We start from the raw sequence: 24,358 nt of genomic DNA on the forward strand, positions 1-24,358 counted from the left end.
AGCCTTAAATCATAATACTTTTTCAAAATATCTTACTTCCAATTTAATGTTACAGCTGTATTTACATACACATCGAAAAGTTATTCAAAATATTGTTCGGGGAATAAACTTCTTTTGTAAATTTCGTTGATCGCGTTTTTTAATGATGCAATGAATTATCAATGTTTTTGATTAAGGTTTCTATTTAAGGGAGTCCGTTAAAATGTACTTCTATCATATACCATGCAGAGCAATATTCGATTGGTTACATAACTATTCTGTATAGTTAATAAGTTCCTGAATCGTATTCAGCCTTACAATGTGTACTTTATGTCAAACACAAGGATATCCCCCTCTTCGCAACCAACAATAAGATTAGAGCGTTTTCTATCATAACACAATGACGGCAAGGACACTATAGAAAAAATGTCGTTGAGTTTATGCATTTTAACATCGTCGCCTTTGAAATCAAGTTGTTTCAAAACACGAGGCCGGTTACAACAAACAATTAAATCATTTCCAAGACAACAGATACCGACGGGACCTTGTACGATTTCCTTATTAGACAGAAGATCACCATTACTATGAATTATATGCAGTTTGGATTGATCTATTATGTAAATAGTCTCTCCATTATCACTTACTGCAATGCTTTCAAAATGGCTTCCAAGATTAATAATCTGCTTCTTTGTCTTTAAGATAGACGTTTTCTCTTTCACAGAGTAGACATTGCGTAGATTTGTACCATTTGTGTTACAGGTATACAGAGACTCTCTATCACATATATAAATCATATCACCATGACAAGCTATGCTCTTCATTTCAAAGATGGGAAGTAACGTCTCATACAATACATTATTAGATGTAACATCTAGAAACACAAGTTTGTTTCCACAAACCGCAGCAGCTCTACCGTTGCCTATATAACACACGCTGGATGGAGTGGAGGGAAGAACACAGCGACTAATTAGATCGTACGAACTGCCAAGTTTCATAAGATCTGCGGAATACCTGCTACCAATGAGAACATCATCATTCGGCAGCGTGCAGATACAGGAAATTTGAAATCCTGGACGTGGAGTTATAAATGATTTAAGTTTCAATTCTAGTTTTCCTTGGCCTTCTCCTTCCCCGAGTTTATTAAGTCCAAAGCACGACCTGTGAAAATAAAAATTATTTAATATACTATGACATTATTTGCTTGTTTAGATGTTCCCACTGCAAGAAATATACGTTATCCATTATTTCCTTTTTAAAGGTAAAACTTAGCAGTCGATTCATTCGTCAAACGGTTGTCAATTGTGCTTCTGTATTTTGACTACGTATAAAACTATCTAATTCTACTAAACATCATAACGTTATATTTACATTCGTCCTATTCTTTTCCATTGAAACGTTTGACGTTCATTTTTTATTAACAGCAAAGGAAAGGCGCGAATATTGCGTCATTGCTGCTTAATGATTACCGATTGCTGTTTTGGCGACGTCCGCTTATAGTCGGGGAGAGCGTTCCTTAAATGACGTCGCAGTTGTTCCGTCTGGTGAACACAATGGCCGGGAAGCTGATTTTTATGTTAAATGCCACAAAATATGAGCAATTCATAATATTATCTTGTTAACAAATGGAAGGGAAAAATGTAAATGTAAGAAATGAAACTTTTTTTTTCGGTGTTCATGCAAAATGAACGACAGAATATGATCGGCAAATTAAACATAAATCACTAGCGAGATTCATGGATTTGCCGATCTATGCTGTCGTTCATTTCCCATGAACACCGAGAAAAATCATTTCATTTCTTAAGTAAAACAGCTGTGGTGATCAAAAAGACGTAATGTCACAAATCTGCGATAGAAACGTTAATATTCACCAATTATCAACAAGCAAAAATGAGAAATTTGCAAATACAAATAAATGCAGATTTAATGAAAGCATCTCGATATAGTAATCACGTCGTCAACAACGTCGTTGAAATATGATTACAATGCACTGGATTCTTGTAACTGTATTCGCGTTTTCCTTACTTCATGATCATAATCACGTGAAATTTGCAGTGGAATTATTGTTTTACTTCATTTAAATAAATGCTAGAGACAAAGTCTACGTTTTTTAAACAGCCCTATGTATTCTTTCTATGAATACAACTTCAAATAATCAGGAGGTTAACAAAACAGATAAAGAGAATTTATCATACTCGTACCTCTCCATTTTACTCCTTATTTTTCTCTCTCAAGACTTTTTTTTTATTTCCGATCCTTGTTAGTTTTGTTTCAGTTAAAACACTTACTTCTTTTCGATGTTTATATGGAAGGGGATATCCGCCATTACACACATTATATTAGTAGATATTGCGATATGCCAATTCATCTCTCATGTTGGGTTTTAGAAATCTCTATTTGTATGTACATAAACATTATATCATTTTAATACGGACACAAGTCAATGTTTATATTAAAATGCCTCAGTTATAAATTACTTGAAAAACTTCAAATGCAAATATTTTAAGACTGAGCTAAGTTTTGTGCACCCCTTGTCGCAGATTTGTTTTTATATTGTTATGAAAGAGACTTTATGCTGAACCTTTCTCCAGATACGCAGGCAGATATTATAACTGCATTTAACAATACATCACGATATCTGGATGATATTCTTAATATGGATAATCCGTTTTTTGGTCAATTGGTGGGTACTATTTATCCTAAGGAGCTTCAGTTAATTAAACCTAACAATTCGGATACTGATGCAAGGATTTTAGATTTACATCTCTCTATTTATGATAATACTATACATACCAAAATTTATGACAAGAGGGATGATTTTAATTTTAGTATTGTAAATTTTCCCCGTTTGGATGGAGATGTACCTCAGGCTACATCTTATGGGGTATATATTTCTCAATTAATTCGGTTTGCCAGAGCGTGTAGTCATGTCAAGCATTTCAATGAACGTAATCAATATATTACAAGTAAACCTCTTCAGCAAGGCTACCGTTATTACAAGTTGCGTAAATATTTTGCTAAATTTTACTATCATAATTCTGATTTAGTTTTAAAATTCAATAGTAATTTAAAGACACTTCTGCGAGAAGGTATTTCTAAACCTGTTGTATATGGGGATGTGCTTTACAAACTTCGTAAGATCTTGGGTCATGGTAATTTTCCAAATGTAGTTGGAAAAATTATCAAACGTTTTATTAAAAGAGGTTACGACCCAACTGTTTTGAGACATTCCGCATGTTTACGGATGGACGGATAGCTCAGTGGTTTGCACACTGGCCTTCCAATCCTGAGGTCGGGGGTTCGATCCCCGGCAGCTACTCGGGAATTTTCAGAAACGCTTTTCAGTGTTTCCCACCCAGCTAGAGGTGTACTGGTAAGGAACCCAGGCAATCCTTGCGTGTATCAGTGCTATACACTGGGCACGTTAAAGAACCAGGCTGTCTATTCGCAACGAGCTAGGCTAAGTTAGCCGGACAAGCCTGTATCTGATTTCTGATCTCTGTGGGGGCTTTGTCTCACTCTGTCCCTCTGGTCAGATCGCTCTGTGTCTGTACTAGTAGAGGATGATTTCGCGCCCTGTGTGGCTGCAGTTGCTGTAAAGCGCCTTTGAACGTGTTTATCATGAAAAGGGCGCTATATAAATCTGGTATAATAATAATAATATAATAACAATAATAAATGTTTAGTGTTCAACCCGTTTACAGTTGAACACTACGCTTCCCTCTTTGATTGCGTCTGACGGAAGAGGGGGAGGACTCTATGATAAGCAGTTTTTAAATCCTACCAGGACTGAACTGTTTTGATATTTGTCTTCTGGCCTGTTTCGTCGGGCCCTTAAGGGTGTTTCTCTTGTTGCTCTGTCTTCTGTAAAGGCATTGAGTACATACGTTTTTGGTTCTTAAGGTTTGCTTTAAATATATTTATACACGAGCATTTTTGTGTTTTATATGCCATGCCTTTTTGTTTCCATTACGTGTGTGAGATATTCACCTGGAGGGGATTTCTTTTATTTACACTGTCCCGTGTCTTTGGAACATGATGGGGGTAAGAGTGAGGTTGGGTGCGTACCATAAACCGGTTTAAGCTCCCCAGTGGTGTTTTTGCCACTGACCGTTCCAAGGCGGTGCCCCACTGTGTTCCTTTGTTTGTTCGTTTTGTCCTTGTATGTTGGCTTTGTGTGTGTGTGTGCGCGCGTGTGTGTGTGTGTGTGTGTGTGTGTGTGTGGTGCTGCGTTTTTGGTGCGTGGCGTTCCCTGTTTGATATTTGTCTTTGTTTTTTACACTTGCAAAATTCAATTTCTTGTCACATTTTGTTTTAAAGACATTTTTTATATTTAGATACATCAACAGTACTTGGTGAAACACAGAGATTAGAGCTTATCTATGTGTCTGATATAAACAAAGATCATTCGCACAATAAAATATTGATTATCAAATATATAATCGTCCTCATAATAATGTTTGCAACAAAATTCGATTGTTCTCATAATAATATTGACGTTATAAAACGAAGCCGAGAACCAGTCCGCATTTTTACGACAAAGGTCGCTGTATAATAATTGACTGCTGCCTCTCCGATGCAAGGACTGTTTTCACCTCGGGAAAAACACAGCGACGAAACAGTGTCCAAACTAGTTCTGGCTACCATAACTTAATTGACACTGTCTTTATTTTCTGATAGTCGCGTCAGAGATTCGTAACAGCATATAAACATCTCTGAGCGGCAAGTTTTAGGTATGTTCAATACAGTTCGAGCCTGTTTCACCAAAAACATTTACCCTATCATACATTGATGTATAGATATGGATCCTGGCTCGAGCCCCTTTGCCAAAGAAATATACACATATTATACATGGTCACATAGGTATGAGTCCAGGCTATCGAATGAGACCAAATTTGAGTATCTGACATAAATATAAGCACGGTGTAAATCCATAACGGATACCTCGCAGCGCAATTTACCCTGCCCAGTACCTCAAAGCGTAGCGCCGGAGCATCGCAACTGAAATCAAGCAAGTTGTCAAGAACCACAGACATAATAAGTAAATGTTTGCCGTTTGTTTTCACAATAAATGTTCGGAATTGTGTCTCCACGGAACTTGCTCATTCTCTCTCTCTCTCTCTCTCTCTCTATATATAGTAGAGAGAATTTATACGAACTAAATCACCACCACAATATACCAGATCAATTACGGCAAAGCACCTAGCAGTACAAACGAAGACGCATGTGCAACAGCAAGTCCACTAACCCAATAAGATTAGTTTCGATGCTGCTTTATATACGAGCCCGAATTGTACCACACATTCGTACTGGTTCAACATTTGCATATATGTACTCAAATTTCTGTTTTCATGTCTCACAAATCAGTAGTGCCTTTTTAGTCTTTTTAACTGATTGGGACCAGAGAAGCTATATTTTCTCTCCCTGAAAGCAAACTGGATCTCTAGGATACATTGAATATGTATAGTTTACATTAAGGGATATAAGTATATTCAGAACAGTTGACTTTCCCATACTTGAGATCCGCTAGGATACAAGTTCGCATTAAAAATTATTAAATAGTAGAGAGAATTTATACGAACTAAATCACCATGTCCAGAAATGAGACCGTGTTTTGAAGAGTATTGTCCCTTGATTATTAAGCCAAGTTCTTTAAATTTGATTGTTTCCCTTTATATCATCTTAACGCGAGTATCTCTCTTATCTTGATAATCTTGACTTTACACTGGTTTTGTTAATGGGTATTGTAACGACATGGAATGAGCGGAGTTTATACCTTGCCCGAGGCTACTTGCTATAACATAACATTGTAATTTCTTCAAATTTGTGATTTTGAATGATAATCGGGTTTTTGTTTCAAAATTGAGAGTCGGGAAGGTTATTTCCATTACTCGCGTAACTTTCACATATGTATTTAATCTTTTGATTATATCTTTTAAGGGCAAAAATATATGTGAATAATAAATTTAAAGTTAATGAATTAAAAAAGAATTTTTCAAATTTAAATAATTTCATTCAAACATGTAATTTAAAATAACACTTTTTATTTAATTTGACAAAGACGAAATTAATTATCTGATATACATAACATTGTATTTTCTTCCAATTGGTGATTTTGAATGATAATTTGGTATTTGTTTCAAAATTGTCGGAAATCATGTTATTCCCATTACTCAGAATATTTTTTAAATGTGTATTTAATTTCTAAAAATTTTTTTTAGGGCAAACTATTTGTTTTTCGGGTCTCCTTGAAAAAATTGTCTTTTCAATTTTGTAAGTTTTAAATACTATGCATCCGTGGTATAAATGCATTTTACTTTACAATAATGTGAATTTGGATTTTGAACGGTAATATAAATTATCAAAATTAATAACTTCATATCCATAATTTAGATTTGAACTTAAAAGTATTTAGACAGAGCCGTAATAAATGTCCCTAGCCGCGGGGCATGTCAGACAATCAGACACTAATCCAATTAGTTACCATAATATACAGAAATATGTCAACATTCGGTTAACTTATTGTCAAACGCGTTATTTGACGATGCTTGATTGGGGTTTATCATGTACAGATATGCAATAATTACAATAATTGCAGCCGAATAATATGTTTTCATATTTGCCCATTATTTTTAAGTGAAGTATGTGAGAAAAAGAGGCAACTCGAAAAAAGAGTAAACTGCAAAATTTAATGTATGTTTTAATGTGAATATTACTTTCACTGTCCATATGTTGTATTTACATGTACAATATTCAAGTTTAACTATGAACATGTAATTCTATATGTTAATCAACTTTATGTTATGTTATGTTTTAATGCAGTAAATAATTCTAGTAGAGAAAATTAGTATTAAATGAATTAAAAAATGAAATATATTTTTTTTTAACATGTAATTTAAAATAGTTTTTTTTTTTTTAAATATTTAATCAGACAAAGTAATGACATTAAACACGGAATTAGATCGACACACATGTCTATCTAATTCAGACACTTGTACCAGTTTATCCGATATGTCACCTGTACACGTGTACTAAGACGGGCAAAAATTTCCAAATTAGTAATTTCAGTGAATTTCAAACGTTTAGGGAAGCAAGAAGACATAAAAATAACTTACAAATAAACTCATTGAAAGAAAGATTAACGTTTCTAGTTTACTTCAATAACTTAATAAATGTTGTGAGATGAGTATAAATATGAGAATATATCATTTAAAAAGACCATGTAAAGCTTACAATCTGTCATTTCCTACAGAAATCAGTTGGACTCGGGATCAAAATTAGTTACTTATTTCAAACGCTTATGGAAGCAAGAAGATCATAATTTATTTTATTAAAAATTATATTGAAAGAAATTGTAAATATTGCAGATTACTCCAATAACTTAATAAATATTGACAATTAATGCTTTTGATGTCATTTGACGTGTTAAAGATTTTCCCCTTCTATATTTCAATAGGCGTAAATTTACCGATAACGGCTAATCGGTACACTCGATAAACTGTTTTCAAGGGAGACAATTTCGCCAATAAGCCAGCAAATTGGCTTAGATTTCTGGTAATGCACCACAATATACCAGACCAATATATATATATATATATATATATATATATATATATATATATATATATATATATATATATATATATATATATATATATATATATATATAAAGAAAAACATCCAATGGGTTTCCTCTGTATTTCTGTCTACCTACCGGTTTCATATCATAATAATCAGGGAGACATATAAAACATTTGTTTTTCTTTTTTATTTATTATATACTTGTCCAGGAGTAACTTTTAATATTTTCTATATATATGTGTGAATACGTAGCTAAAAATGAAACTTTAACAATTCAATACTTAAAATAGTGAAAACAATTGACAGGTGTAAGCTGGAGTTGCCGCGAAGAAGCAGATTTTTTCCACATTATTTCGATACATGATACGTTTTTGTTTATGACACTGGTGCTAATACCTTCTTCCCGGTATACATACTTACGCGCAGGGGGAGTTTCCATCCGTATAGGGGAAAAGAGTGGGGTCTCTCCCTGAAAGCTATTTATGTATATAGGTATATGGTGCATATTTTGTCTAAAATTTGAGGAGTTGGACGGGTACTCCCCTCTTTTTTAGGGGGGAGGGGTGGGTCAGGGGTGGGTCAGTTGCTCACTCCGTGTAAAATTTTGAAATACTGGTATGAAATGTCGGCCTCTAGTGCATTTTTGGTCTAACTTCGATGATGGGAGTGGGTATCATTTCTAAGGAGTTGTATGCAACTTTAATGAGTATAGGTCACTTCTCAGCCAACTTGGGTTGGGAGAGGGGTGGGGGACAGACATGTTTAATTATTTACATTGAATTTGTATTCAGTAATAATTATGACCCTTTTTCCACTCAGTCGTTTTTGTTATTTGTTTAACTAATATAATATTTGAAAGCCGAAAAATTCCATATATCAATCTATGGTTATAACATGAGCTTTCTTTGTGAGCGAAGTAGTGAAAAAGCTTAGGTCTGATTCTATATATCGTGTTTCATGTCTTAAACTCAGACAAAACACGGTATTTTACTTATCTAAGTGTTTGACAGATTAAAGGAGTCCTGTATCATAAAACTTAAAGGAGTCCGCTGCCATATAATCGGACAATATGACTCCCGTGCTTACATGAAAATACCTTGTAAAATACGCTTTTGCCTCGTTTTATGGAGCACTTGTCTAAATTTAGGATTGTGCGTGGAACTAGATTTTTGTACAAAGAGATACTTATACTGCAAGTAGCATACTTTTATCCAAATATTTGTCATGTTTTACACAATACGCCGTGATCTAGGAAATTTATTTTCTATACAGAACTGTGGCTTGCCCTTCAATGCATTAGATGTATATCATACTAAAAAAGAAACGTATCAAAAGTTCCCTGAGACATGGCGAAAATTAATAAATCATACTTACGTCATTTTACATTTTTTTCAACGGATTCCATTATACCTAGTTTGTTTTGAGTTGTGCGGCTCCTGTGCTCTGCGCTTCGAGGTACTGGGCACGGTAAAATGCGCAACGAGGTATCCTTTATGGATTGACACCCTGATAAGGGCCAATGCAGACCAATTAAGGTCACCAGGTAGTGTTCAAACTTAGGAAATATGTCAATTTTAGACTTTGTTCGAACACCTATGACCATGATACATATATGTATCATACATGGTCGTGTAGGTATGTAGGGACGAGTAAGGACACCATCTGGTCTTCTAACTTCGTAATTGGATCATGACTAAAAGGATTTCGACCATATTATACATGGTTGAAAAGGTGTAAGTCATGGCTATCGATTGAAACCAAGTTTAATTTCTTTGGGTAGCCGTTGAGGTCAGGGCAGGCCATATATGGCTAAAAGGTATGCCTCTAAAATAGAAAACACGGCTTTTTACCATATCTAGAAAGTGTTCGACCCAGTTGGACCCCTTTTGACCAAAACATGTACCAGTTTTATACATGGTCGACAAGGTATGGGTTCTGACTAAAAAGTAAGACCATGTTCGAGTACCTGAGTTGGCCGTGGGTGTCAGAAGAGGTCATGCATGGAGGTACAGTGTTGTAATTTAAAGTGAATTTCAGTTAATATTGACACTATGTTAGATTTTGACCTTTGTTCGAGTTTCTAAATCCCGGGTACCTACCTATACCATATATGGAAATGTTGGCAGATGTCTAAGCTTTACATTTAAACTACTTACAAGTCAATTTGGTACCATCAGATCTCAGGACAGGCCTCAGAATGTGACCAAACTTATTTTATGCGGTGAGGTGCTGGCAAAAAATAAGCTGGCCCGACCAGAGAATATAACCGGATTCTGACCTATGATAATTGCCCCAAGCCGACCATATTCGAACCAGATTTGACATGCTTCCTCCAGCTATTGGCTTGCCCGTTGCAACAATGTATCATTTATTAAAATCGGACATAAGGTTATGAAAATATTACTCCTCCGACAATGCCCATCCCTCTATTTAAGATTTAAAGAAGTATGCATATTTTCACGAAAAATGGTACATTTTGTGACGGTTCCCCGACGAAATCGTCGATGGTTAATGCAAATTATGTATCTGTCTAGACAGTTTTTAAATTTAATAAATAAATCTTGTGTTTGGAAGAATCAAGTAAATGAAAAACTCGAACATTTGTACGGAAAAAGTCCGGAAATATAGCTTTTATTCTAAAAATGTACGCTCAGACGGACAAACAGCTGGTTTCTTTCTTCTAACAAAATTTCAGATATTGTAATATTGCATCAAAACAAGTTTTTATTTGCTGTTATTAACGCATAATAAATATTTTATAAGCACTTCTTCCTTATTTTACGGCTAATATTCAAAGCATATGTTCCCGACGGCGTGTCCGTCGGGGAAAAATTGATTTTCATATTCGTTTGAATGATGGTTCGATTTACTTATTAAAAGAAATTGCAGGTTGATATCTTACTTCTAACGCTTTCATAATAAAATGAAATTAATAACAAAATGGGACAAAAATTACCGTTATACGGTCCCTATAGCAAGTCTACAGATCGTACAGACGGGCAAACTTACCTAAAACTATTTATTTCAATAGAAATAATATAAATGTACCAAAACATGTTAATTTAGAGCCTTAGTTGTGGTTAAATATATTTTTTAGAGAAATAAGATAAATTTTCGTGTAGTTTTTTACGTTTGGAGCTGGCACCCATGTCCGAGCCCGATCGAACCTTAAGATCGGGTTTGAACATTGTGCTTTACATTTGTGAAGTAGTTCTTGAAAAGTTCTACAAATATATGTAACTTTTATTATGATATCTTTAGTACTTTCTGTCGTAATATTTGATTGAAAATGATTTCAGGCCCGGGGCTTGAACCCCTCTAGAGATCGGTCTGACCAGGCCAGCGGGGTCCGAATATGTTTTATTGTGTAGCATTTAACAATATCTAGCTAAAATGTCAAACTCTGCAAGAAAAATACAGGTTTTGACACTCGAAAATTTGATGTCAGGAACAAAACGGACCCCCAGACGCAAGTGGTGAAAGGAACATATTCGAATCTGACCTTAATCATTTGCATATCGATTTTGTCAGGGTACTGCCCAACATTTTCAGCCCTTCACAAAAAATCCATGATTTTATTCGGTAGAGCTGAAAAAAATGTGATGGTGAAAAGTTAAAATCTAAAAAACTGCATTATTCTGTGAACTTGAAACTTCGGCTTCCTCATTTTTTGCGGTTGTGTTGTTTTTGTAGGTCAGGGTTAGGGGTTGGGTCAAGGCCAACCGTTTCGTACCTCGGGACGAAGCAATTTCTGTCGGAAATTTCCCGACCGAGTTCACATTCTGAGTCGAAAAAAAAAGACATCAAAATTTGACCCGTTTGATCTTTTAATGGTTACAACATTAAAAAGTGGTGTTAAAATTCAAACAACTTACATACAAATAGGGAGATAATGCACTTCTAAAAAGCAACATTGGAAATGAATTGGCATATTGAAATATCAACTTCTATAACGTTTGAAGTGGCAGATATCCCCTTCTATTATGTTTAGTTCATTCACTCTGAGTTAGTAAAATATGCAGATACATTAATCATGTCATCCTGTTAACAGTCCCTTTTCCTCTTTCAAATGTTCTGAGCATTTTCCCAAACCAAATCTCGTAATTTTTCAAAAATTGTTTGTGTACATTCGTGTTCATTTAGTAAATCAGAAACATATATTACATAACTACTAACACGCGTGGATGAAGTAAACCGTTTGATAAAATACGTAGAAAATAAAACAATGAAATATAACAAAATAATATCTGTTTTCTATGAGTAAAATTTCACATACAACAGCTTAATGTTAAGTATTTCCTTACTATACGTCCGGTAAATCCCGGCACACGTATTTTAGACGGATAGGAAATGTGGCAAAAAGATACGCATGAAACACAATCATACTTAGTTTAAATATGTAACTCATTTTTTCACTAAAAGCTCGAAACTCACTTGTTCAACCCAAAACTCGCGTTTAAGGTAGTTCTGCACGTTCGGATCAAAATATTACTACAATGTAGAAACTGAATAAACCCTGATTTTTCAAAATTTCAGATTATATTTAGAAAGTTTAGCAAACAAAAAAGATGGTTTCGGGTACTTGACATTTTGAGACAAACTGCATGTTTTGTGTACAGCCCTTTTACAGTTGGACGCTACACTGTACTGTTTTATTGTGTCTGATTGTACAGGCGGAGATGTCTATGATAGGTAATTCTTAAACCCACCGCCAGTGAGCTATTTTGATTTTTGTCTTCTGGCCTGTTTCGTCGAAACCCTTAAGGGTGTTTCGCTTGTTGCTCTGTCTTCTGCATTAAGTACATGCGTTTAGGTGCTTAAGGATCGCATTTATCTAAATATATAAGAGCATGTTTGTGTTTTACATTACAAACCTTCTGTTGTCTTTGCTTATGTTAGGGTTTCACCTCGCGTTTACACTGTCCTGTTACTTTGGAACATGGTGGAGGAGTGGGTGGGATAAGAGTGAGGTTAGGTGCATTAAAACCGGTTTAAGCATTCCAGTGGTGGTTTTGCAACTGGCCGTCCTAAGGCGGGGCCCCATTGTTTTCCTTAATTTACTTATTTTAGTCCTTGCCTACTTTCTTATGTGTGTGTTGGTCATGTGCGCGTCCGTGTGCTTGGTTTACGTTTCGGTAGGCTACGTTTTTAGAACGTGACTTTCCCTGTCGGATATTCATCCTTGTTTTCATTATGGAAGTCTATAGGAAGATCACAATTTTCATAGCATTGACGCAAATAGAAACTTTTCTACACTGTTGATTTACATAAAACTTCTCACTGTTGTAAATAAGACCTATAATACGGTGAAATAAAATGTATAGATCCGTCTGCATGTTATTGAGGTATTTGATCATGATTAACGAGATCCGCATATTTCAAGTTGTTTTGAATTATTTAACATGTCAGATGTTTCAATATCATATTTCAACTTTAGAAATATAGTTACTTTGCCATTGTTATAAAGTTACTCACGAGTTGCCATTAATTCATAAAATGGGTTTCATTTCCATACGCCGAATCCAGGCTTAATTCTAAATTATCCGGATAAATGACGTTGCGCCATCACTTCATGTTGATCGAACGTGCAGAATTACTTAAACTCGTACATAACTACTTACTAATTATGAATCCTTGTTCTTTTAGCTTTAATTTATGTATCAGTCTCAAAATGTGTTGTATCACATAGTAAACTCTATTAACTTTAAATACATTGCATTAACAGAACCAGAATGCCTGAAATATTTTGATTGTATTCACTTAATCAACTACTCATCAGTAATAACATTCATATTTATATTACCTATGGTTGGTTTCCTTACACGACTTGCAAAAAAACTTTTCATGTTCTCCGCAATACCATGAACACTGTGTACCGTCATGCCTCTCACATCTAAAGTCAGTACATGAACCATTCATTACACCATGGTCAACTTTAAAAAATCAAACAAAAGAGATCTTTATAATAAGACCTTATAAAACAAGTACAAAATATACGGATAGAAAATAGTTTCTATGCATTTACGTATAAAAGTATGTACTCGGAAATACAACATATGTCCGTCCTTGTAGAAGATATTTGCTTCCGATGAAGTGTTGCTGACAGAAGTTATACCACATGTATATTCACTATCTTAAAGAACCAGTTTCGATCACAGGTTTAATTTCACAAGTCTTCTACAGTTATTTATAAGATGTTCATTTTAAGACAACTTTTAACTTAGAACATTCTGACTTACATAGCTGTTTTGTGATATTTTTCAAATTTTGAGAGGAACAACATGTGTCAACATCATATTTCCTTTTCCGCTCGTCTTCAGTCTCTAAACTCTTTTGTAAATCTGCTATGGCTTCCTGGAAATCAACTCCATGGTATATGGTAAGACGTGTTTCCAAGTCTTTTGAGGAAATGCAGTTTATTTTGAAGGACACATCTGACTGGTCTTGCATCACTTCGACTGGAGTATCCTGAGAGACGAATATCTTTCCAAGTATCTGCTGGACTGATTTATAAGTTTTCTTGAAGGTGTGAAAAATAGGTGGGATAGAATCCTCTCTCAAGATTCTGTTGTTTTTTGCTGCATATTGTATAAACCAAAGTACACGCTGAATAATTTCACTTGCTGACTCTCCTACTGGCGTCACAACACGAATACCTAATCGCAACACGAGTACAAGTAACTCTACAAAAGAGATCAGATAATATTGTCTTGTAAACTTAAAAACGCATAATGAAGTTGTAAACTTTAAAACACACAATAAAGCATGGTATTCTTAGATTTTATGGAACTATGTTAACTTTGTTCATAAGACATATGTGTAATAACTTTCAAAACGTAAACTGTATTCACTATCAATTGACGCTGAACAAAAATAATTCAGATCAAAACAGGCGTCTGTTAAAACATACGAAGTGCATGATACTCTGTTCTCTTTTCTATTTTGCAAAACAAAACAGCTGATTATTTTTTCAATCTTAATGTAAACTAAAATGTAATCAAAGCCGGCCATCATGATTATATTGTAGATGTACCACGGTAGAAATAATAACCTTCTTTTTCCTCCAAACGGCTGTCCCTCTCAAAAGCTGATCTCAGCTGTCGTATTACTTGTAGTTCCTCTTCCGCCTCTAAAATAAAAACATTTCTCAAGCAATATATAAACATGTTTAATGTATCTGTATATTTTTACATGAAAGAAAATATATGATTAATTTTGCATGTGCAATGGGGTGGGGGCGGAGTTTCAATCGCACTGAACCTTACCTAAACAGCAAAGTTTACGGTGACATTTTCCTAAATATTGTGTCTCAAGATGGACATACACCTGCTGCAAACAGTTTGGAACAAAACCAGTCTTTGTGGCTGTGGAAAAGGATTAACTATAGGTTTCTGTTTCATGAGTACTCCCACAGTTATCTGTCTTTCGCTAATGAACTTCTAAATTACATCAGAGCTATAATTTTCATGAACATTAAAATTAAAGATTAAAGCAAAATGCTGGAGAAAAATACCTGGTAAAAAATTGAGAACTAGTTTTGACAGAATTTTACATTAATCAGATCATTGACGAAGCATTGTGTTAAATGATGTGTAAATCTGCTTTTATACAAACTTTTCAATTTTTCATTCAAGTGTTGAACTTCTTGGTCTCTCTGAAAATAAAATACATGGAGTCAACTGGGGGCTCGTAAACATGTGGACCTTTAAATAAAGCAATAACAATTACACACAAACAACTGAACATGTAGTTGAAATGAGTTGAATCTGTGACTGACATTGTGCAAAGAAGCACTTTGTTTTGATAGATTTAACAATGGTAAAGTATCGATCTGTTACAAAACCCCTGCTGTCAAAAAATAGCAGAACATTTGTATGGAATATACTCTTAATCAAATCTAACGTGCAACTGCCATTACATGAAGTATTATATAACTCATGTCATTATTGGTGAATCTTTGGCCAATGTTAGCCCATTCTAAGTACACAGTCGAACTGCTATAGATTGAAGGAATAAGTGGAGATGCGGTAGCCAGGCTTTCGTTAAAAGCAACATTATTTTCCTCGAACAAAAATGAGTAAAACTTCAAATAAAACATGTTTGTTTAACTTTCAGACATGATAATATGATACGTTATGTACTACACACGTATCTGTTGCATTTCGACTGGTGTTAATCAAATTATTTCCTCTTTCTTCTGAAGCAGCATTGTGACGAAAAAGCTGTTATATGTATATGACTTTCTCGAATTAGCTCTTTTATGTATGTGACTTTCTCAGATTTTTAGTCACCATTCTAACTAAAATTATAAATTGAACTTTAAGAATCTGCGGACACTTCTAATTATTGAAATCAACCTTGTTCATACCTTATGATGAGCTGGATGCTAAATCGAAGTAAACCGATTTGAAACATTACAGGTCAAAATGAATTAGTCACTACTAAATCAGGATACAGGATATAAAAAGAGGTCCAGTTTTTTAACGAATACAATTAACTATTTTAAAAGAAGTTTAAAATTATCAGATCAAATTCACCGTGCACATGTATATTTTAGGGGAAAAAAACGAAAAAGTAAAAAGCATGAGTACTTGTTTCTGAGCTTCTTTAAACATATCAGCAGCTTCCTTCATTGCGTGGTCTTTCAAGTTTTGGATTTCTTCTAACGTAACAATATTAATTTGATGCTGTTTTAACTATCAAAGAAAATACATAATGTACATATTACTTTATCTGACATAAGGACAAATAATATTGATAATAAAGATAGCAAATAAAACTGTATTGTCACAAACGTTTTAGATCAGAGTTATAATAATTATAGAATACAGGTTCGATTAAACACCTTAAATTATCAATGTTCAAACGATAATGTGTATCTGAGGATGAAATAAATTATGAAATAAAAAGCAGGAGTAGCAAACAGGCATCAATGAGAATGCTTTCAGAGGGCATGATATTCTTTTGTTATTTTGGCTAAAACCCTCATAAAATCATTAACCTCAACAATAATATTTCTACGTGAGAGGTTTTTTAATGAATACAATTAACTACGACGACAAAATGCGTAAATGGTAATATATTAAACGACACCTTGTCAATATTTTTCAATGCTTCTTTTACGCTTTCATCCTTTGCAAATACCATCTTATTAGCATTGTTCTTGACTTCAAGTACATCTTTGAAGTTATCGAAATATTCATGAAGTTGGTCGTCTGACAGTTCATAATTCGCATTGTGCAGTATCTCATTGCGAGTGGTTCTCGCCTAAAAGAATATTTATTTATATCTATAGAATAAGGTGTATAAATATATATTTTGTCGGATGAAATTTGATACCGCATGAACACAAATAAAAGCTTGACTGTGTAAAAGTTATATTTGTATGTAAAATTACGTAAACAATAACGCATTTGATACACATGTTATACATTGTTTGTGTTACTTACGGAATGTCTAATGATCCACAATTTTATATGTGTACCTGCAGCAGTAAGAAAAAACATTTACGAATGTGCAAATGCGATGCATCATGTTAAAAGTAAACTAATCTTAACAAAATTAAGATATTACCATATCAAAAACACCATAATTGACATCTGTTAGATATCTCTTGTTGTTTATGAACAAACTCAGCAGTCCTGCGCAGTCAATTTCTTTAGAAGAACCCTTCTCTTTGTAGCCTTTGGTATTTATATAGCAAGTTGCAACACTCCATGGGTCGTAACTCCATCGATCAAGCTGTGTGTTCTCCAGTTCAGGATGCTCGAACCGATGATCGGAAACTATTTGGTCATAAAACAGACTGCAGTATCCCCTATTAGGACACGGCCGCCTATTTTGTTGATAATCTGAACATAGACACTTATTCTTGTTTTGTTTTCTGTAACATTGTTTCTTATTGTGCAAGGGATAAATACTGTCTGTACTACATTGTGTACATGGTAGGTTTAAATTAGGCAGAATCTTCAACATCTCAGTATGGCGGCATTTAACTTCTTTCTCTGCTATACCTTCTAGACCAAGCTTAAGGTACTTAAGACCAAGAACACTTCTTACCCAGTTAGTGTAAAGCCTTTCCGACAGTTGAAGTTTTACTGATAGATCAGCTTCGCCTGTGAATTTAAATTTGTAAAGAAGACTTTTGTTAGCAATATAAGCAATATAGAACACCATGGCAATTTTTTTTTTACTTTCATTTTAGGTATAAAACTTGCGAGCATTTCATTGTCCCAATAATTTTATTATATATAATGTAGTTTACTATTTAAAATATTGTCTAAAGAAAATACTTAATAGTAGCCATTTTTTCTTATGTATAATTATCTCTTGACAATGTCGTTCAATTTTGAAAGAAACAGTTATACTTTCCCCGTGTAATATTACCTCTGAGCAAATTAATTTTGTAAATAAATGCACAACCAAAGTCGGTTTATCACCGGTTTTGAATATCTTACCCTTTACTGTCATTGTTGTACATGATGTAACTCTATCAAATGCTACTACGTAGAATCCGTCATCTTCAAACTGAATGATAAGTTTATGCTCCAGACCTTGTGAAACGGCAACTACTCGAGACGATTGTGTGATTTCATTGTTGTTATGGAACCACTGTGGCTTCTTAGTGTGTGCGTTAACAGTGCAAACAAGAGATATATCCATATTTTCCTTGATCTGTCCGTCAACATCTATATGTAAAGCCTTTTCCACCATAAACTCTTATTCTGTTTTAATATAAATATGCAATTAGTTCTATAATTTCGAACATAACAACAAATCGAAAATTAGTTTGTAAGCTCATCTTTTCATGTCCCTGAATGTTTTTCTTTTTCAAATTTACTTCAAATGCTTAAGTGATTAATACAAAGATGTGTATACACATCTTTGTATTAAGAAAAATGAACGTTTGATTTAGTGATACTCTGGTCAATAATTTCAAATAGAGCCATGTTCTGACGGTTTGTTAGGACATGCCATAGTTAACATTCTGTGCTTTTGTGTGTATCGGTGTCAAAATTCGAAATAATATTAAGTATTAAAAAGTATTAAGATAATCTTGCATACTTGAGACTTTAATGAAAGCTGACGTCGAAACATTATTGCAGATACATGAGTATTTGCCAGTATCTTCTGGAATTGCTCTTGCAAACACCAACCATTGATGGCCTTTATCTGCAAGAACCTTGACAGTTTTCGTTTCAAGAAGCGGTTCACCATTTTTCCGCCACTCAGCTTGACTTCCAGCTATGTTTAACTCACAAGAGAGAACTAATGATTCTTCTTCATGCACAAATATGTCGGATAGTGGCTGGATGAACTTTGTTTTCTGTTCTGCTATATCTATAAAGAGATTATTACATTTTCATCTAAAAACTCAGTTAAATTTTAACATGGAACCTGAAATGTCAATATTTTCCCATATTGACGTTCAAATTTCATATCGAGTGTGCGACGTAATTTGTGACGTCAGTTGTATATATGTTGTTGCGTTAAAAAGTTATTTAACGGCAACATTTTCAATTTCATTCAGGCTTGATAAGAGTATCATTTATGTAATTATTTTAAGTGCAAAATTTTGTGTATGTTTTAAAAAGATTATTAGATTTGCATCGAGAAATATGCACTCGTTCTTTTGAGGAATATACTGAGCTCCTAAAGTCGCGCAACATTTCCACTGCGGAACTCACGCATATCTGTAAGTATAAATAAATACCTGATGCAGTATGTTTACCAAAAAAGAAAACAATATCAATAAGTGTGATACGCTTACTTCGTAAATTAGAAATTTTTAGATCATTTGAATGCAATTGCCTTCTAATTAACCTGCTCTTTGTTATAAAAATACATTAAGCGAAGAGAAAAGTACCACATTAAGAAAAGGGAAAAGAAAAGGACCTCCGAATTCTTTTGGACTGTTGACAGAAGTGATGCATTAAGTTTAGATATTATGTCATTTTAGACACTTTAATTACATAAGGGATATTATAAACTTCCATAAACCATAGTATGTATATACATGTATAAACATATAACGCAATAACATTGGGTTCTGAGGAAGCAAATTTTAAAACGAATTTGCATTTGGACGTTAATGATATACATTTATTCACATTTACTGTAAACAATAGATTCTAACGTGGTTCGATTTGTTTTCCAGTTAAACAAAGAAAAAAATCAAGCTCTATATATTCTGCGATAAACAACGGTTGACGCGCGGACCGGTAAGAGAGCATTATGACGTCAATTATGACGTCATATTGCCGCATGACGTTCGATACATTACTCCTCAGGTAAACGAAGTCCAGTATAATATCAATTAAAATATATCAATGAGCATGTCAGAATGAAAACAATCAAGGCCTTCTTGTTATTTATCGTCTAATTTACCACGGTTCATCGTTCAGATGTTTCAGTATTTAACCACTCGGGCTAACGCCCTCGTGGTTCAATTCCTACGCATCTGAACTCTGAACCGTGGTAAATCAGACGATAAACAACTCGAAGGCCTTGATTATTTGTTAATTAAACAATAGTATTTACGTTAAGATTACACCAGTTTACGCACTCAGGCAATATTTCACAGTGTGCCAATTAACAAATTTCTGTTACATTCGGTCCCAGACGGAACGACGGCGTGTCGATATCATAATTATATAACAATGTATATGATACAAATGTCATTAAAGGGCAGTAATACATTCATCTCTTATTTATTATGGCAATAGATAATAAATTGTACAAGACATGTAAATATCAAATATTCGCTGCTTTAGATAAAGCCGTCTACAAAGTAAACAGTTTTATCTGTACATACAGTATGTTAGTTGTTTATGTATTCAGATTATCTCTATACATTTATCCATTAACATTTATATTTATTATCTTACTGATACATAAAAATATAAAATAATTGGTTAGCATAGCTACATACCATTGTATTCTAACTTGCCCCCTGTCGGATCATCTTTCGTTTCGTTCTGACCATCTAAAGCAAATTCGCTATTTATGGCTACATGTATATGCTTATTGACATCCTCCGTTCGTTTAAGCTCTTTGATGACCTCATTACTAACTATGATCGCTTCCGACTCATCGTACGAATGAATTAACCGTTTGCATTCATATTCGGCTTCACTTCCCTTGACAAGCTCAAGCAAAGATTCACGAAGCGACTCCCATTTCTGCTTATATGTACTGTATTCTAATGAGGCAAAATGAGTGTACTTTTCTACATCTCTTAGTTGGTCAGAAATGCAGTTGACGCAGTCGAGTTTTGAGTTTTCTGATAAAACGAAAGAAATCACACAGCAAAGTGTAGACAACTCCCATGACTCTATCTGAGTATTAACACTGTCTTCATCTTCTTTAAACAATGCTTTAAACAAGTCGTAGTAAAATATTTTGATAGTATCTTTCTTTTCTTTAAGAATAGAATCAAGTGTCTTTCCGTGTTTTGCTTCTATCTTTCTTATCACAGACTTTAAAGCTAACGGTACAGCTTTACCCAAAAGCGAAATATGTCTCATATACAGCTCATGACCCCGTGTAAATATCTCGTCCTTCTGTAAAAAAATCAGACTTTACTTTAAACTCAAAGTTGCAGTTAAACAATTAAACTGTAAAGAAAACTGCTAAAGTGTGTCGCTGCAAAATATTAAAAAAACATAGATATTATCGCTTTGATGCTATTGATTTTCAATATTAAATAAGTTTGTATTTGGAACAACCTCTGTAGCCTAGTAGTAATGTGCCTGCTCCGAGTGCGGGAGGTCGTGGGTTCACTCTTTGGTCTGCCAGGTGTCAGTACGATATTACTGGGTTGAGTATATTGTCACGTGTCTGCGACGTGACATTCCATTGAGGCAGCATTATAACTTTTGGTATTGTAATCTCAGCTACAAGTAAACACCGTCGTTTATATTAAACTGAAAGAATTTCAAGAAAACGCTTAACTTGAATAAATGCACGCGCATGCGCTCGCACACGCACAAGCACACATAGTTTGTATTTGGCTTCAGCTACGTCTAATCAGAAACGTTGCTTTTCATTGCCAGCAAGATTGAGAAGTGTTGATGCTAAACGGAAAGTGATAAATGACTTTTTTTTTACATGAGTTCAGGAATAGAAGTAAATACAGTCAATTTACGTTACTGTAGGAACTATCATAATAAACTTAATTTAATATCGGAATTAGAAAAATAACACATGAACGTTTGTTTTACTTTCGTCTGTTTAATATCCAAAATGTATCGACTACTTAAGAATGTATCGTCAAAAATGAGCTTAATAGATTTTTTTTTTTTCCATTTTAAATTTTATTCATTTTTTACACCAAAAAGCTTTACAAATTTATCAATGAACGTTTATGTATATTAGAATAACATAGCTAGAACCAAAGCAACGTTTCCGTGCAAATATTTTGAAACAAATTTTTAGAAATAAGACTGTTTTTGCAACAATGGTTTCGTCCGATTTCAGAATTCGTAGACTACTTTTTATATCGTGTCCATATCCTCGGGACCCGAGAACTAATTCGAGCAGCCATCCGCACCTGTCAGATAACTGTTTTAGCTGGTCGTAAAATCTAACAAACTACTGAACAGCAAAAGAAACTACATGTATTCAGTTTTATAACTGGGATATTTTTTATTTAAAAACTTCAATTGATAAATAACTTGTGTTTTTCATATCACATTGCAATTCAAGAACTTCACTTGTAAAATTTTAAAAAATCAATCAGCCGTGAAGTCAGTAGTCTCACAATAGCGGTTTTACACGAAATTCACGTGCACTTGTAATTAGCACTTCTCTTTGTGAAATTTCATTATCGTTGGAAATATTGATAATTGGTTAACTCGAAAAACAGCATAACGTTTTAAAAGATTTTGTTGGTTGCACCGCACGACTAAATCAAATTTAACGCGAGCGCGCAATTGGCATGTTAAAATACAACTCTGTGTGTGTGTGGGGGGGGGGTGTGCGTGCGTGCGTGCGTGCGTGCGTGTGTGTGTGTGTGTGTGTGTGTGTGTGTTCGGGTTAAACGTCTTTCTCAACATTTTTCAGTCATATGAACGACTGTAAAATGCAACTGACGTGCAGAAGATATAGCCTTTCAAACGGCTATTGTGGGACTTCTGACTTCACGGTTGATTGATTTAAACATTTATCACGTGAAGATATTCAATTGTAATTTTGGTATGAAGAAACAATTAATTTTTTATTTCAAAATATACCAGTTATACATCTGAATAGTTTCTTTTGCTGTTCAGTATAGTTTAATCATAAATAGATACTGGGTATCTCAGTCTGTTTACCTGGCTCCTAACATGTCCCTTAAATTTTTGAACAAATATTGAAAAGGACACTTTGACTTTTATCAATATATGTTATCGACTGAGGTTGTGATAAACGCAAGATCATGAACTGTTTGCAAGATGTACATGTAAAAAGTTGGAAAACGCCATTTTATGTTTAATCCTTTACAAAAAGGCAGTTTCTGCTTTTGCAAATCACTTTAAGCGTCATTTTGTGTGCTAGACTCTTTATATTATACAGTAACAGTGATTTTATGTGTAAAGAAGACTGATAAATTCATTGAGATTTAGTTAGAATGTTAACACTTTCAAATAAAATTCATTATAAATGAAAACAATTCACAATTCTAGGGATTTATTCCCAAAATGGAGACAACGCATACTCAGTTTCCTCGAAATCAGTGTATCTACATTACGTCACTGCAGGAGCATATCAAAAACATTAAGCAATTCTTGTCAAATATGCTGATAACAAATCTCTTGCATAAAAGTAGTGGGTTTTTTGTCCAACCCACTAGCTAATGATTGAACCACATTTTCTTTCACAAGATCATTCCTTCTATTTAAATATTAGACAATACCATTGAATATGCATATCATTTTAAAGAATTCCGACCGTGGTAATATGAAGTTGTAAAATTTACAAAAAAATCTTGACTACTTTTAAATTGATTGCCAATAACGAAGTTGATGGAATATTTTTCATATTAAATCTCACCAAGTTTTGACAAAAAAAGATATTTCATAAACCTCGATATTGACTTTATCTGTGAATAGATTGTTATAAACTAAAATAAATTGTTTTACCAAATTTATACTATAGGGAAATATATTTTTTGCCATAAGATAAATATTGTTAAAGATATTTTAAAAATTAATAAAATGTCCCACTACCACTCTTTTAAACTAAAGAGGCGGACGAAACAGTAAGTTTACAAGGCATTTCATGGCTAAGTAGAACCTCATGTGTATCCTTTTCTCCAATTGACGTTATAACTTAAAGTTTTTAGATAATGATATATTTTATACATATAACACAAAATGTCTACTTTACCGTCGCCATTCGTTGTATTCGACTACTTGACTTTTCATTTGTTTGTTTCTTCTTGTGTAGATATAACAACAACTTGATACACTAGGTTACTTAAAAGATAATCTAAAAAGTAAACAAAATACATAACAATTTCAAACATATAAACAAAATATATAAAAATTTTACTCATTTTAAGACAACCTTCAATTGTTATGAAGAATTTTTTTTCTGAATTCAGTAACAAGTGAAATTTATTTTATACATGCAATTCTAAATTGAAATAAATCATTGCTGATAAAGAAATAGATTCGAGTTAAACAAAATATGCTATTACTTACTAATTTCTCCAGATTGTGGATTACAAAAAATATCCATCTCAATAAAGACAAATGTTTATAACTAATAAGGTACATCTGATTATGTATCGTTATCAAGAGAGGACATTAGAATAAGT

General features: G+C 33.8%; 2 protein-coding genes across 2 annotated transcripts; both read right to left on the reverse strand.

The window, feature by feature from the left end:
* Positions 1-218: 218 nt before the first annotated feature.
* LOC128553188 (uncharacterized) lies at positions 219-18,270 on the reverse strand. The gene is made up of 9 exons (XM_053534306.1): positions 18,015-18,270; positions 17,131-17,672; positions 16,651-16,824; positions 16,149-16,253; positions 15,172-15,211; positions 14,609-14,686; positions 13,797-14,240; positions 13,361-13,490; positions 219-1,137 (listed from the first exon to the last, which is right to left on the reverse strand). The coding sequence occupies exons 1-9, from the start codon at positions 18,268-18,270 to the stop codon at positions 294-296; spliced, it is 2,613 nt and encodes an 870-aa protein (XP_053390281.1). The 3' UTR covers positions 219-293.
* On the reverse strand, positions 18,093-24,014 carry LOC123541670 (titin-like). Its single transcript, XM_053534307.1, has 4 exons — positions 23,926-24,014; positions 20,489-21,119; positions 18,622-18,897; positions 18,093-18,281 (listed from the first exon to the last, which is right to left on the reverse strand). The coding sequence occupies exons 1-4, from the start codon at positions 23,932-23,934 to the stop codon at positions 18,277-18,279; spliced, it is 921 nt and encodes a 306-aa protein (XP_053390282.1). The 5' UTR covers positions 23,935-24,014; the 3' UTR covers positions 18,093-18,276.
* Between the last annotated feature and the right edge of the window lie 344 nt (positions 24,015-24,358).

This window comes from Mercenaria mercenaria, unplaced genomic scaffold (assembly GCF_021730395.1).
Source record: "Mercenaria mercenaria strain notata unplaced genomic scaffold, MADL_Memer_1 contig_3574, whole genome shotgun sequence".
In the NCBI taxonomy this organism is placed as follows: domain Eukaryota; kingdom Metazoa; phylum Mollusca; class Bivalvia; order Venerida; family Veneridae; genus Mercenaria; species Mercenaria mercenaria.

Coding starts and splice junctions, on each gene's coding strand:
- LOC128553188 (XM_053534306.1), bottom strand. CDS start 18,270: ATGGTGGAAAAGGCTTTACATATAGATGTTGACGGACAGATCAAGGAA. Junction 16,254..16,650: donor CATTGAAAAATATTGACAAG/GTGTCGTTTAAT, acceptor TTTCTTTGATAG/TTAAAACAGCATCAAATTAA. Junction 13,491..13,796: donor AAATATCACAAAACAGCTAT/GTAAGTCAGAAT, acceptor GATTTTTTAAAG/TTGACCATGGTGTAATGAAT.
- LOC123541670 (XM_053534307.1), bottom strand. Junction 18,898..20,488: donor GGGCAAGTTAGAATACAATG/GTATGTAGCTAT, acceptor ATCTCTTTATAG/ATATAGCAGAACAGAAAACA.